This window comes from Chiloscyllium plagiosum, chromosome 32, assembly GCF_004010195.1.
Source record: "Chiloscyllium plagiosum isolate BGI_BamShark_2017 chromosome 32, ASM401019v2, whole genome shotgun sequence".
Lineage (NCBI taxonomy): Eukaryota > Metazoa > Chordata > Chondrichthyes > Orectolobiformes > Hemiscylliidae > Chiloscyllium > Chiloscyllium plagiosum.
In genome coordinates, this window is record NC_057741.1 from 43,836,113 (window position 1) to 43,850,988 (window position 14,876).

The 14,876-nt window shown below is 41.8% G+C and overlaps 1 protein-coding gene across 1 annotated transcript in view; it reads left to right on the top strand.

Annotated features, from left to right (window-relative positions):
• Positions 1 to 14,876, top strand: part of gabpb1 (GA binding protein transcription factor subunit beta 1) — a 75,693-nt gene that overhangs the window by 35,461 nt on the left and 25,356 nt on the right. The window contains exons 6-8 of the mRNA XM_043673971.1: positions 4,119 to 4,226; positions 10,788 to 10,970; positions 12,902 to 13,017. Coding sequence (XP_043529906.1) covers positions 4,119 to 4,226; positions 10,788 to 10,970; positions 12,902 to 13,017 — 407 coding nt within the window. The remainder of the gene's footprint in view (positions 1 to 4,118; positions 4,227 to 10,787; positions 10,971 to 12,901; positions 13,018 to 14,876) is intronic.

Here is a 14,876-nt window from a genome sequence, read left to right on the forward strand (position 1 = left end):
GGCCTATGCGGGTGCCCATGGCTACTCCTTTTGTTTGGAGAAAGTGGGAGGATTGGAAAGAAAAGTTGTTCAGGGTGAGGACCAGTTCGGTCAGTCGAAGGAGGGTGTCGGTGGAAGGGTACTGGGTGGTACGGCGGGAAAGGAAGAAGCGGAGTGCTTTGAGTCCTTTGTGATGGGGGATGGAGGTGTACAGGGACTGGATGTCCATGGTGAAGCTGAGGCGTTGGGGACCGGGGAAGCGGAAGTCCTGGAGGAGGTGGAGGGCGTGGGTGGTGTCACGGACGTAGGTGGGGAGTTCTTGGACTAATGGGGACAGGACCGTGTCGAGGTAGGAGGAGATGAGTTCGGTTGGGCAGGAGCAGGCTGAGACGATGGGTTGTCCGGGGCAGTCAGGTTTGTGGATTTTGGGCAGGAGGTAGAAACGGGCGGTTCGGGGTTGTGGGACTATGTGGTTGGAGGCGGTGGATGGGAGGTCCCCTGAGGTGATGAGGTTATGGACGGTCTGGGAGATGATGGTTTGTTGGTGGGGGGTGGGGTCATGGTCAAGGGGACGGTAGGAGGAGGTATCTGCGAGCTGGCGTTTGGCCTCAGCTGTGTAAAGGTCAGTGCGCCAAACTACTACTGTGCCTCCCTTGTCAGCTGGTTTGATGGTGAGGTTGGGGTTGGAACGGAGGGAGTGGAGGGCTGCGCGTTCCGAGGGTGAGAGGTTGGAGTGGGTGGGAGGAGTGTGGGAGTTCAGGTAGCGGTTAATATCGCGGCGGCAGTTTGCTATGAAGAGGTCGAGGGTAGGTAGGAGGCCAGCACGGGGTGTCCAGGTGAAATCCTGCAAAATCACATTGTTCAACATTCATGGCCTGCTATAATGGCACACTTAAAATGAAACATTTATTAAATTCTGAATGTGTAAGCACCTTGAATTTTCCTGCCAAATTCTTTTGTTTCCTTCCCATTTACACTCATACGTTATGAACCTCAGCAACATTAACACATTTGTCAAAGAATTAAAGATATATGTAGCTAATATGTCTCACTTTTATTCTGATATGATGGTGCAATTAAAATGATTAACATTTTAACGATATTAACGTTTGAATGTATAGTGAACAAAGTGCGATAAGTACTGATAGACTTCGTACCGGTCTGAATGAATGAATCAATCCAAGTGTGCTGTAGTAAACTAGGTGCAGTAAGTAGAGTTATGATTGAACAGAGATGCAGTATAGGAAAGTAAACAAAGTGATGAGTAGAGTTACCACTATGAATGAATGAATGCAATTTCGTTTAAGTGGGTTAATGGGAACATACAGTTTTCTTTGTAAGATATTTATAATGCAATATAGTAGGGTCGACCTTTACACGAGATATATGGAAAATTCAAGATTTCTTTGGCCAAAATTAAGGAGTTGACTTTTACATGAGTATATACGATAATTCTTATGTAGGTGTGGCTGGCGAGGCTGGAATTTAGAATACGTTAAAACATGTGGGCGGCACGGTGGCACAGTGGTTAGCACTGCTGCCTCACAGCACCAGAGTCCCGGGTTCAATTCCCGCCTCCGGTGACTGACTGTGTGGAGTTTGCACATTCTCCCCGTGTCTGCGTGGGTTTCCTCCGGGTGCTCCGGTTTCCTCCCACAATCCAAAGATGTGCAGGTCAGATGAATTGGCCATGCTAAATTGCCCATAGTAATAGGTGAAGGGGTAAATCTAAGGGAATGGGTCTGGGTGGGTTGCACTTCGGCGGATCGGTGTGGACTTGTTGGGCCGAAGGGCCTGTTTCCACACTAATCTTTTTTTTAAAAAAAGTATAGAAAATGGGAGCAGGTATAGGCTATTTCACCCTTCAAACCTGCTCTGCCACTCAATATGATCATGACTAATCATTCAATTGAGAACCCAGTTCCTGCTTTCGCTCCATACGCTTTGATTCCTGTAGCCCTTAGGACTTTATCTAACTACTACTTGAAAACATTTAATGTTTTGGTCTCCGCCACTTCTTGTGGCAGAGAATTCCACAGGTTCACCCTTTTCCTAGTTGTTCTCAGGTGACTGTAAGGGCTGCTTTGTTGCAGTGGTGCTGCTAGCCATTAAAGTACAATGGGGTCTCACTTTTTATTAACGAATGCCAGCAATTAGTGCTGCATTTTACAGAGGTAAAGTACAGTAAGTGGGGTCTCCTGCATGTTAATTAAAGTGCAGAACCGTGTCCATGTCTTGAAATGTTTCCCTGAGAACAGCAATGTAGAACCACTTTAGCATTTGTAAGAGCTTTTTGTACATGGTTACCTTTATACTATCTCCTGGCTGCAATTTAAAACTTGAAAAAAGTACCCCTTGAGGAAAATAACATCTGTTAAATATCTTTTTAGGTGTAGCTTATTCAAATCCTTGCACTTTAGTAACTAAGTTTAAGCTTTAATGTAGCTTTTGGCTTTGCATATATGGCTCAAGGGTTAGCACTGCTGCCTCACAGCGTCAGGGAACCAGGTTCAGTTCCAGCCTCGGGTGACTGTCTGTCTGTGTGGAGTTTGCATGTTCTCCCAGTGTCTGCGTGGGTTTCCTCCAGGTGCTCCAGTTTCCTCCCACAGTCCAAAGATGTGCAAGTCAGCTGAATTGGCCATGTTAAATTGCCCATAGTGTTGGGTGCCTTAGTCAGGGGTAAATGTAGGGCAGAGGAATGGGTCTGGGTGGGTTACTCTTTGGAGGGTCAATGTGGACTTGTTGGACCAAAGCACCTGTTTTTTTCCACATTGTAAGGGATGTAATGTAATCATATGATGATGTAAATTGGCAATAAAGACGACTACTTAACATATTGCGCTCGCTGTTTTAGTCAGCAGCAACGCCTGGTGTGACATCTTTGTCCTTGATTCCTCACCCTTTTCAGATCCTGTATCTGTCACCTCCAGCTTTTCTTCTGGGGTAAATCATTCTAGATCCAGACAACACTAAAAGGTTTCTCCTCCTGTCCCAGCTAGAATATTTGTCAATGATATTTAAATCTATGACCTTTAGTTGATGAGCCACTTGCATAAGGTACAGCCTTCTCTGTCTTCATTTAAATCTCCTTCTTTGAAAGATTTAATATAGTTGAAAGGCACATTTGAATTTATGCTGTTAACCAATGGAATGTTAAGATGCTTTATGTGTGTAAATAGTATTCAGAAATGGGTAATGAATTTCTTTTGTCTTAATATAGATCACTAAATAACCAGATATTCCATGATGGCAAACATTAACAATTATCTTTCCGCTCTAAATTTAACACTGCTGCATATATTCAAATAACAAAAGAGGAATATATGATTAGATTAGATTCCCTACAGCGTGGAAACAGGCCCTTCGGCCCACCAAGTCCACACTGACCCTCTGAAGAGCAACCCACCAGACCAATTTCCCTCTGACTAATGCATCGAACACTATAGGCAATTTAGAATGGCCAATTCACCTGATTTGTACATCTTTGGACTGTGGGAGGAAACCCACCTAGATTCAGGGAGAATGTGCGAACTCCACACAAACAGTCACCCGAGGCTGGAATCGAATCTGCGTCCCTGGCGCTGTGAGGCAGCAGTGTTAACCACTGAGCCACCATGCCGCCCCAAGGAATATATGAATAGAAAGTGTTTTGAGGGTTATGGGCCAGGTCCTGGAGGTGGGACTAGAATGGGTTGGGATATCTGGTCAGTGTAGACAAGTTTGACTGAAGGGTCTGTTTCCATGCTGAACATCTGACTCTCTAAATGTTCTGGGCTATGTATGAGGAAACCATTCAGACTTCACAAAGTAAAACTTCTTAGTTTTTCTTTTGCATTGTCTTTTTTTGCTATATTCAATAAATAAATTATTTTAGTGTAACATTCTCTTCCATCCGTTAGAGTTACATAATTTTCATTTCACATATGCCATAGATTAGATTTGACATTCTCAATAGTATAGTTTTCTGAGTAGTTATGAGAATTAAATGTTATATTGTAGCATTGTTATCTTTTTAATACTTTAAAAAAAAACACTAAATAGTTTAAGAAAGGAAGTTTTACTGATGTAAGTCTTAACAATATAGTTTAGTTCGCACACTCATTGAAAATGATCTAATCCATCCCTTGATTTTTACACAGTGAGGAGTTACAGAAGGGCTTGCTTTTCGTTTGCGAATACCAGACTTTCGAATGATGAGGACACCTATATGCCTGCTGATTCAGAAGTGAATGGACCTCACTTTGAGAGTAAATATGATGAGCAGTCTCTGCACTTAAGAAATAAGTGAGGATGGCCTTTATAGATTAAAAACTGTGCTTCATCTATTTCCAGCCCACTGAGAGATACTGGGGTTTTTCTTTAAGCAGACTTGCTTATCTGCTATTTTATTCAAATAATCTATGAAGAGAGATTGAATCAATTAAGACTTGTATTCACTGGAGCTTAAAAGATTGAGTGTGCATCTCCTAGAAACCTATCGAATTCCAACAGGATTAGATTGGGTAAATGTAGGAAAGATAATGCTGAGATGAGGAGAAATTGTTTCATCCAAAATGTGGTGAATCTGTGGAATTCTGTATCACAGAAAATGGTTGAGGCCAAAGCAGTTGTGTGCAGTTCTGGAATCCACATTATAAGATTGCACTGGACAGGGGACAGAGGAGATTTGCTAGGATGTTGCTGGTCTGGAAAGTTTAAAGAGAGAGGTTGGATAGACTGGGCATGTTTCCCTGGAGCAGGGTCGACAAAGGGGAGTCATGATTGAGATGTGTAAAATTGAGGGGCATAGATAGAAAAGACAGGAGGGAACATCACTAAGTTTCATGAGCAGTCAGGAGAGAGCATATCTGAGTAAGGCACAGCCAGACACTCTGTTTCTGGAAATTTGGAGCATCATGGGAATTTGATGCAGAGGGGCAAAGATGCTTTCTGGATTGTTTTTGTTCATTGTTTGTAAGGTCGTTTTCTCATTTATAGTTTATAAGGCTATATTCTTCAGATTGAACTGAGCAAAGGGACGGGAGTTCTAGTTTAATAGCTGCAGCTTTAGGGGTCTATTATTTGGGAAAACAAATAAATATTGACATCACAGGGAAGTGGTGTGTTTGTTGATTCATGATTTTAAAAAGTGTGCCTTTTTTTGGAACAATGCATTTTGTATGCTTGCCTTTATTGGCCAGTACATTGAGTAAATGAGTCGGGATCTTCTGTTGCGGCTGTACAGGACATTGGTGAGGCCACTTTCAGAATACTGCATATAATTCCAGTCGGCCTTCTATACAAAGGATGCCATTAAACTTGGGAGAGTGCAGAAACTACTTACAAGGATGTTGTCTAGATTTGGAGGGTTTGAGCTATAGGGAGAGGCTGAATAGGCTGGGGCTTTTTTCCCTGGAGCGTCAGAGGCTGAGGGGTAACCTTTATTGAGGTTTATAAAATGATGAGGTGCATGGATAGGGTCAGGAGCCAACGTCTATTTCCCCAGGGTAGGGAAGTCCAAAACTAGAAGGCATCTGTTTAAAGCGAGAGGGGAAGATTTTAAAAGGACCTGCAGGGTAAGTAGTCCCACTTGCCTGCATTTTGTCCATATCCCTCTAAACATTTTATATTCATGTACCTGTCCAAATGTCTTTTAAATGTTTTAGTAGTACCTGCATCTATGAGTTCTTCTGGCAGTTAATTTGACATACGAACCAACCTCTGTGTGGAAAAACATTGCCCCTCAGGTCCCTTTTTAATCTTCCTCCTCTCACCTTTTTAACAAAAAAACACGTCACCCTAGCTTTTAACTCCCCTACCTAGGGAAAAGATATTTGCTATTTATCTCCAATGTCCCTGATGATTTTATAAACACCTATAAGATCACCCTTCAACCTTCTACGCTCCAGTAAAATAAGTCCCAGCCTCTCCTATAACCCAAACCCTCCAGTCCCAGAAACATCCTGGTAAATCTTTTCTGAACCCTCTCCAATTTAATAATATCATTCCTATAGTAGGGCAACTAGAACTGTACACCGTACTCTCTAAGAGGCCTCACCAACATCCTAACAACCTCAACGGTCAACTGCTATACTCAAAGGTCTGAGCAATGAAGGCAAGCATGCTAAATACATTCTTAACCACCCTGTCTAACTGTGATGCAACTTTCAAAAAACTGTATCTGAACACCTAGGTCTCTGTTTGACAACACAACCCAGGACCCTACCATTAACTGTTTAAGTCCTGCCCTTAATTGGTTTACCAAAATGCAATACCTTACATTTATCCAAATTAAACTCCATCTGCCAATCCTCAGCCACTGGCCCAATTGATTAAGATCCTTTTGTAATCTTAGATAAGCACCCTCACATTTGACTATATCACCAATTGACTTGAATTAGTTTTATTGTCTCATTCATTGATGGGAGTATAGTGAAAATTGCCACCTATGGAGCCGTCTTAGGCATAGATTCTTTGAGTACAGGTTCTTAGGAAAAATCATTTGAGAAGTAAAGAGATAAAAAGTCCAGCACTTCTCAGAATGTTCTCCAACAACTTAGCCACTATTGATGTCAGACTCACTGGTCTATAGTTCCCAGACTTCTCCTTAGAGTATTTCTTAAATAAGGCACAACATTAACTGCCCTCAAGTCCTTTGGCATCTCACCCTATCTCTGCTAGGGACTCTGCAATTTCTTCCCTAACTTCCCACAATGTCCTGGGAAACACTTGATCAGGTCCTGGAGATTTATCTATCTTTGTGTTTTAAGATCTCCAGCAGCATCTCTTCAGTAATGAGGACTATTTTCAAGGCATCCCTGAGTTCCCTAGCCACCATGTCTGTCTCCACAATAAAAACTAATGCAAAATATTCATTTAATATCTCTCCTAACTCCTGTGGTTCTACATATAGATGACCTCATTGATCTTTAAGGGCCCTATTCTCTCCCTAATTGCTCTTTTGCTCTTAATGTACTTGTCAAGTCTCCTTAACCTTATCTGCTAAGGTTTTGTCATGTCCCCTTTTTGCCTTCCTGACTTCCCTCTTAAGAATGCCCCTACACTCTTTATACTCTTCAAGAGATTCACTTAATCTCAGTTGTCTATACCTAATATGATTTTTTTATTCTTGACCAGAGCCTTAATATTTTTATTCCGTTATTGTTCCTATTCTTACCAGCCTTGCCCTTCTTGTGGAGCTGCAGGTAGATAGGATAGTGAAGAAGGCGTTTGGTATGCTTTACTTTATTTTATGCTTGCTTTTATTGGTCAGAGTATTGAGTACAGGAGTTGGGACGTCATGTTGCAGCTGTACAGGACATTGGTCAGGCCACTTGGAATATTGCATGCAATTCTGGTCTCCTTCCTATCAGAAAGATGTGAAACTTGAAAAGGTTCAGAAAAAATTTACAAGGATGTTGCCAGGGTTGGAGGATTTGAGCTATAGGGAGAGGCTGAACAGGCTGGGGCTGTTTTCTCTGGAGCATCGGAGGCTGAGGGGTTACTTTATAGAGGTTCACTAAATTGAGGGGCATGGATAGGATAAATAGGTAAAGTCTTTTCCCGGGGGTCGGGGAGTCAAGAACTAGAGGGCATAGGTTTAGGGTGAGAGGGTAAAGATTTAAGAGACCTAAGGGGCAACCTTTTAACACAGAGGGTGGTACGGGTATGGAATGAGCTGCCATAGGAAGTGGTGGAGGATGGTACAGTTGCAACATTTGAGGGGCATTTGGATGGGTATATGAATAGGAAGGGTTTGGAGGGATATGGGCAGGTGGGACTAGAATGAGTTGGGATATCTGGTCGGCATGGACGGGTTGGACCGAAGGGTCTGTTTCCATGCTGTACATCTCTATGACTCTATAATGCCTCTAAACTCTTGTTATCTCACTTTTGAAAGCCTCTCACTTGTCAGTCATCCCCTTACCTGCAAACAGTTGACTCCAATCAACTTCTGAAAGTAGCTTAGCTTTTTTCACACGACTACCAATTTTGTCCCACATAATTATTTCTAGAAGCTTCCCCACCACCAAAATTAAACTGGTGTGTAATAAATGGCCTTATTCTTACAACCTTTTTCAAACAAGCATGTATAGTCCTCAATCTGCAGTCTTCTGGCACTTTCGTCAGGTCTAGGAAAGACTGTAAGGTTATTGCTGGTGCCCCTGCAATTTTGACTGTGGATTCCTTCAATATTCTTGGATGCATCACAGCCAGTCCCAGTCTCTTACCAGCTTTGGGTACGAACAGCCAGTCCAACACATCCTTCTTATCAATTTTTAACTCTTCTGTTGATAGAGCTTCCTCTTCTGTCACCATGGCCTGGGTAGCATCTACCTCCTTTTTTTTAAAAGACTGGTGCAGAGTATTCATTTAATACCTCAGCCAACTTCTTATCTCCCTGTCTACTTTTCTGATCCCTAATTGTCCCTGCTGTTCCTTTTACCATCCTTTTAATGTTGATGTGCATATAGAATACTTTAAGATTCATGTTTTATGTTGGCTGCCTGCCACCAAAACCTTTTATGAATTGTTCTTGGTTCTCAATTATATTTTGCATCTGACTCTGGGTAGGGATAAGAAATACTAAAGATAAGACATCTTTTCTACACTCCTTTTATAGGTCTCATTGCAGTAGTTACAGTGTAGAACAAACAGGATCGAGGTAATTGTGCCATGCAAGAAATGTACCACAGTGATCTTATTGGTGGCTTCGATCAACTTGTTGATTGGAAAAGTCAGATTGGCAAAGGCAGCCTAGAAAATGAGATCATAGTGTATGTGGGGTTATTTCCTAGAACAGGGTAAGTACTTTTGATCGGCAGCACAGCTTTGTGCACGGGAGGTTGTGTCTCAAACTTGATTGAATTTTTTGAGGAAGTGACAAAGATGATTGATGGCAGGACAATAGATGTTGTCTATATGGATTTTAGCAAGGCCTGTGCCAAGGTCTGTGATGCAGACTGTTACAGAAGTTGAGAGTGTGGTACTGGAAAAGCACAGCAGGTCAGGCAGCATCTGAGAGGCAGGAGAATCAACATTTTGGGCTTAAGTGCTTCATCAGGAATTCCTGATTAAGGACTTTTGCCTGAAACATTGATTCTCCTGCAGTTCGGATGCTGCCTGACCTGTACTTTTCCAGCAACACACTGTCTGCTCTGATGTTCAGTATCTGCATCCTCACTTTCTCCCAGGCTGTTACACAAGGTGAAGTCACACAAGACCTGTAGTGTGAAGTCAGATAAATGCAGAACTAGCTTGGAAATTGAAAACAAAATAACAATAGAAGAGTGTTTTCCTGACTGGAGATCTGTCACCAGTGGTGTTCTGCAGGGATCAGTGTTAGGACACCTGTGATTTGTAGTATATTTAAATAATCTGGAGGAGATGTAGGTGGTGTGATTCGGAACTTTGAAGACAAATCAAAGATTGGGGGCGCTGTGAATAGTGAGGATTACCAGAGGATACAGCTGAATGTAGGTAGGCTGGAGACTCGGGAAGAGAAATAGCAGATTGAGTTTAATCTGGTTGTGATGCATTTTGGAAGGTATGGCAAGAGGGAAGTACACAGTAAATGGTAGAACCCTTAAAAGCATTAACATACAAAGGAATCCCTGGAATTGTCAACGTGAGTAGATAAGGTGGTGAAGAAGGCAAACGGAGTGCTTGCCTTTGTTGGTCAAGACCAGGAACAGGTCATTCTGCTATAATGCGTGTTTCGTCAATACAATTTCACTACAACATTGACAAATTGAGGATGCTTTTTCTAAAGTGTGAACTTTTAAAATGCATGTTGGCTGTAATATGATTACATCTAAAGCGCGATTTTCCTAAAACGCAGGCTTGCACAAGACAGCAACCATCACGTCATAGAAGAACGGACTGTCCAAACCGGCAGGTCGTGTTGCAGTTGGAAAGAACTTTAGTTAATTTTAACTTTAACTATCGCAGTGCATCTTGCGGGTAGTACACAGTGCTGCTACTGAGCATCAGTGGTGGAGGGAGTGAATGTTTGTGGATGTAGTGCCAATCAAGTGGGTTGCCTTGTTTTGGATAGTGTCAAGTTTTTTTTGAGTGTTTTTGAAGCTGCACCCATCCAGGCAAGTGGAGACTATTTCATAACCCACCTGACATGTGCCTTGTAAATGATAAACAGGCTCTGGGGAATCGGGAGGTGAGTTCCTTCCTGCAGTATTCGTAGTCTCTGACCTGCTCTTGCAGTTGCAGTATTTTTATGACCAGTCCAATTTACTAATCTTCCAGTTATACTATTAGTGTGAATGTGTTGATTCAGTTATCAAAATGGTCATTTCTTCTCTTGTACCAATATCCAGAATAAATATCCATCAGGTTTCTTTAATAAACTCAAATTAAATAAAAGTTGTTTCTAAAGCAAATGGCAACTGCTACCAACATCTAAGTCATGGTCTGGAATCAAAACTATTTCCCTTATTTCCACACACACAAAACATAAGATTCTCAACAGAGTGCTTTCTCTTTATCTTTAAAAAAGGCTAATCCTCGAGACAAAGAACAGAACGTGATTTCTCTCCCTCTCATTTTCCAGTTGACAAAGCTGGATTACTGCAAGCCATACATTGACAGATACCAGAATCTGAGGAAAACAAATTCAAGTCAGGTTTCTGCAGTATTTAAGTAATAGTAACAGTTTCCAGTCTTCTTGAAAACTTCGCTTGGCTGTTTCTGCAAAGTTAATTCATAAAAAGAATTGCTAGGTTTTGATTATTGTTACCTGAAATCTCCAGGTCGGAAGCAGCAGTTTCCAAAATTTGAGATTATAAATTAATACTATTTTTGCTTTACTTCAGCAGTTGCCACAGAAGAAGTAGTGACAGCAGACTCAGTGGATAGTGCAATTCAACAAGTGGTCAGCAGTGGAGGTCAGCAAGTGATTACCATCGTTACTGATGATGTTCAACTGAGCAACTTACAGGCAGCCAGTGATGGCATGAATCAACCAATCATCGTCACAATGCAAGATGGACAACAAGGTGAGTAATTATTTGCATTGCTGCCTCACAGCACCAGGGAGCTGGGTTCAATTCCAGCCTTGGGTGATTGTGTAGAGTTTGCATGTTCACCCTGTGTCTGCATGGGTTACTGCAGAGTGCTCTGATTTCTTCCACAGTCAGAAGATGTCCAGGTTAGGTGGATTGGAAATGGTAACTTGTCCCATGGTGTTCATGGATTTGGAGGCTAGGGGGATTAGTCATGGTAAAAACCCCTTGGAAGTTGTGGTGGTGGATCTGGATGGGAATTTCTTCAGACAGTTGGTGCAGACTTGATAGGCTGAACGGCCTCCCCCTGCACTGTAGGAATTCTATGGATAAAATACTAGTGTGAGCAAAAGTTGATTGTGTTTGTTTTTCCAGTATTCTTTCTTTGGTTATATACGGAAGGTAAATATTACAAAGCTGGGCATTCCCAGATAATTGAACAGGTAGAGCACAGGCACTATTACACCCTGAACTTGAGCTTGCAGTTCATTCTATGGCTACACTTGCTGATTACTGAGAAAATGCACTTGAATGTTTCAAAGAATTTTGTTAGGGATCACTCTACGCATTAAGCATTTCAGTATATGAAGTATTTAAAGTTCAGTTTAGTTGAACTCTAACTTGCAACCATTTAAAATTAAGTGCTAATATTTCTGAACATTAGGACATAGAACATAGAAAAGTACAGCACAGAACAGGCCTTTTGGCCCACGATGTTGTGCCGAGGTTTAATCCTAATGTGAAATATAGTAACTTAACCTATGCACCCCTCAACTCACTGCTATCCATGTACATGTCCAGCAGTCACTTAAATGTCCCCAATGACTCTGCTTCCACCACCACAGCTAGCAACATATTCCATGTATTCACAACTCTCTGCATAAAGAACCTACCTCTGACATCTCCTTTATACCTTCCTTCTAATATCTTCAAGCTATGACTTCTCGTACCAGTCAATCCTGCCCTGGGGAAAAGTCTCTGGCTGTTGACTCTATCTATTCCTCTCATTATTTTGTATACCTCGATCAGGTCACCTCTCTTCCTCCTTCTCTCCAGAGAGAAAAGTCCGAGCTTATTCAACCTTTCTTCATAAGGCAAGTCCTCCAGTCCAGGCAGCATCCTGGTAAACCTTCTTTGCACCCTCTCCAAAGCCTCTATCTTTCCTATAGTAGGGCAACCAGAACTGGACACAATATTCCAAGTGTGGTCTCACCAGGGACTTGTAGAGCTGCAGCAAAACCTTGCGGATCTTAAACTCGATCTCCCTGTTAATGAAAGCCAAAACACCATATGCTTTATGAACAACCCTATCCACTTGGGTGGCAACTTTGAGGGATCTATGTACTTGCACATCAAGATCCCTCTGTTCCTCCACACTGCCAAGAATCCTGTCTTTAATCCTATATTCAGCTTTCGAGTTTGACCTTCCAAAATGCATCACTTCACATTTATCCAGGTAGAGCTCCATCTGCCATTTCTCAGTCCAGCTCTGCATCCTGTCTATGTCGCGCTGCAGCCTGCAATAGCCCTCTATACTATTGATGACACCTCCCAACCTTTGTGTCATCTGCAAATTTATTAACCCCCCCTACCTCCTCATCCAAGTCATTTAGTAAAAACTACAAAGAGCAGAGGCCCAAGAACAGAGCTCTGCGGGACCCCACTCAACACTGACCCTCAGGCAGAATACTTTCCATCTACAACCACTCTCTGCCTTCTGTCAGCCAGCCAATTCTGAATCCAGAGCCAAATCTCCCCGTATCCCATACTTCCTGACTTTATGAATGAACCTACCTTCGGGAACCCTATCAAATGCCTTGCTGAAGTCCATGTACACCACATCCACTGCTTGACCGTCGTCGACCTGTCTTGAATTATTTCTGAAATTTTTTTTCTCTCTTTTGTAACCTTTTTCTGTGTTCTAGTTTTGACTGTTCCAGCAACTGACATTGCTGAAGAGACAGTGGTTACTGAGGAACCATTGATAAAGAGGCAATATGTGGAGATAATTGAAAATCATGCAGAGGCCACAGAAATTGAGGTAAGAAAGAAGGCAACCTTTTCAAACTGAGGCATAATCTTAACTCTAATCTTGAATCGCATCAGATCTGAGAAACTGTATCCTTTATTAATAATCTGAAGCACTCCAAAGGCCAGTTTCTTTCTGCCATTATCTCATGGTGCTACATTGGCTGGAATCCATTTACTGTGCTGCATACATTGTATTCTATAATCATCATTTTCACCACCAAGACTCATGTCATGCTGCCAGTAATGTTTTCCTCCGTTAAACACTGTCAATTGTTGTCTTGCATATCAAAGTGTGAGATACCATATCAATGTAAGAAATCTTTGCAAATACTTGCTATTTATGGTGATAAATTGAGACAGGGAAAGAGAAGCAAATGTTGTGCATCCAGGTCCTACTATCTATGTTCTGTACCATTTGCCCTAGATCTGTCTGTTTACTCAACTGAAGACTCCGAGCAGAGATCCTAAAAGAGTGTCATCCTTGAATTGATGGACTGTTGACAACTAGACAATTATTGTATATATTGAAAGCATATTTCCGTGATGTTCCATATATTTCTACAGTTGAGAAAACAGGTTTTAGTGAAGGAGAGGGTCATGTCCACCAGCACCATAACTCCCATTATGAAGTAATTCTCAAACTTCCCTTCAGGTCTCTGATTAAACTGCTACATGATGTGAGCAGGGTCATGAACAAAGGATCAGCATTTTTTTTTTTTTTGTTGTGTTCAGTGTATTTGACTGTGAACACTAAAACCTCTGGGGTGATCTTGTAGGGTTGGTAAAGTTGGAGCAGAGCAAAACTGTTCCTATTTGGTAGTTCTGTGATCAGGTCAGTCACTATGCTGTGTTTTGTTTAGGTATCCCAACAGTTTCTGGTGTAGTTGGGCTCCCAGTGGGAGGGTGAAGAGGCCCTTTGTTGTGGTGATGGTCCCAGAACCAGTATCAAATGGTTTTTGTATAGCCACCTTGCTCCTAGTTTTAAGAATGCCATTATGTCTGAAAACGGATCTTGAAATGGAGAATTATACTTCCATTCCTAGCCCCTGTAACAGTTGAAAATGGCATCAGTTTTCTGGCATCCAGCTTAGTGCAGAGCAAAAATGAGCGAAACCCAGCTCTTCCCCTTGTTCTGTGCAAGTACTGAAACTTTCTCCTTGCCTCTCTGTGACATTGCTGAACTCCCAAATCTTAGCCACAATGTAATTGATCAAACCAATGAATTGTATCACCAGTGTGAGCTATAGTTTTAAAATTCAGCTCTTTGGTCTCTGCAAGCTGTCTGATAATCATTTCAAAACTGAGAATGTTTAAGAATTAGAAAAGATAATTGTGCCTGACAAACCTGGACACAAATCTTACTGGGAATTGGAGTGAGAAAGTGATGTATTGGTAACCTAATATGTACTGTGGACTAGTAGTATAGGCACAGGGTAATGTTCTTGGGACTAGTTCAATCCCACCATAACTGATAGGATTTTAGACTTTAAATACCGTTATACCTCATTGGGGTAGTGCGCTGAGAAACAAACATTCTTCAACTCCCCTGATTTTCTGATCCAGGTTCACAGAAAGCATGGACCATGTTTCTGTACTTTACAAGGATTACTATTCATTACCTCTAGCTGCAGGTAAACAATTATGAATAGTTGACATATAATTCTACTAGTTAAAACTTTTGTCTCCTTATAAACTTCCCGTTGTGTCAATGTATACACACATGTGGGCAGACAGGGAAGAAAGTTTGGGATTATGGATGGAAGGAAAACTGGGGTAGGCAGTTCAATGGTCTCTGTTCACATGATCTTCTGAGATGGTTTTTGTGTGGATCACAATATTGCTTCATGTCATTCCTTCTCCATATGCACT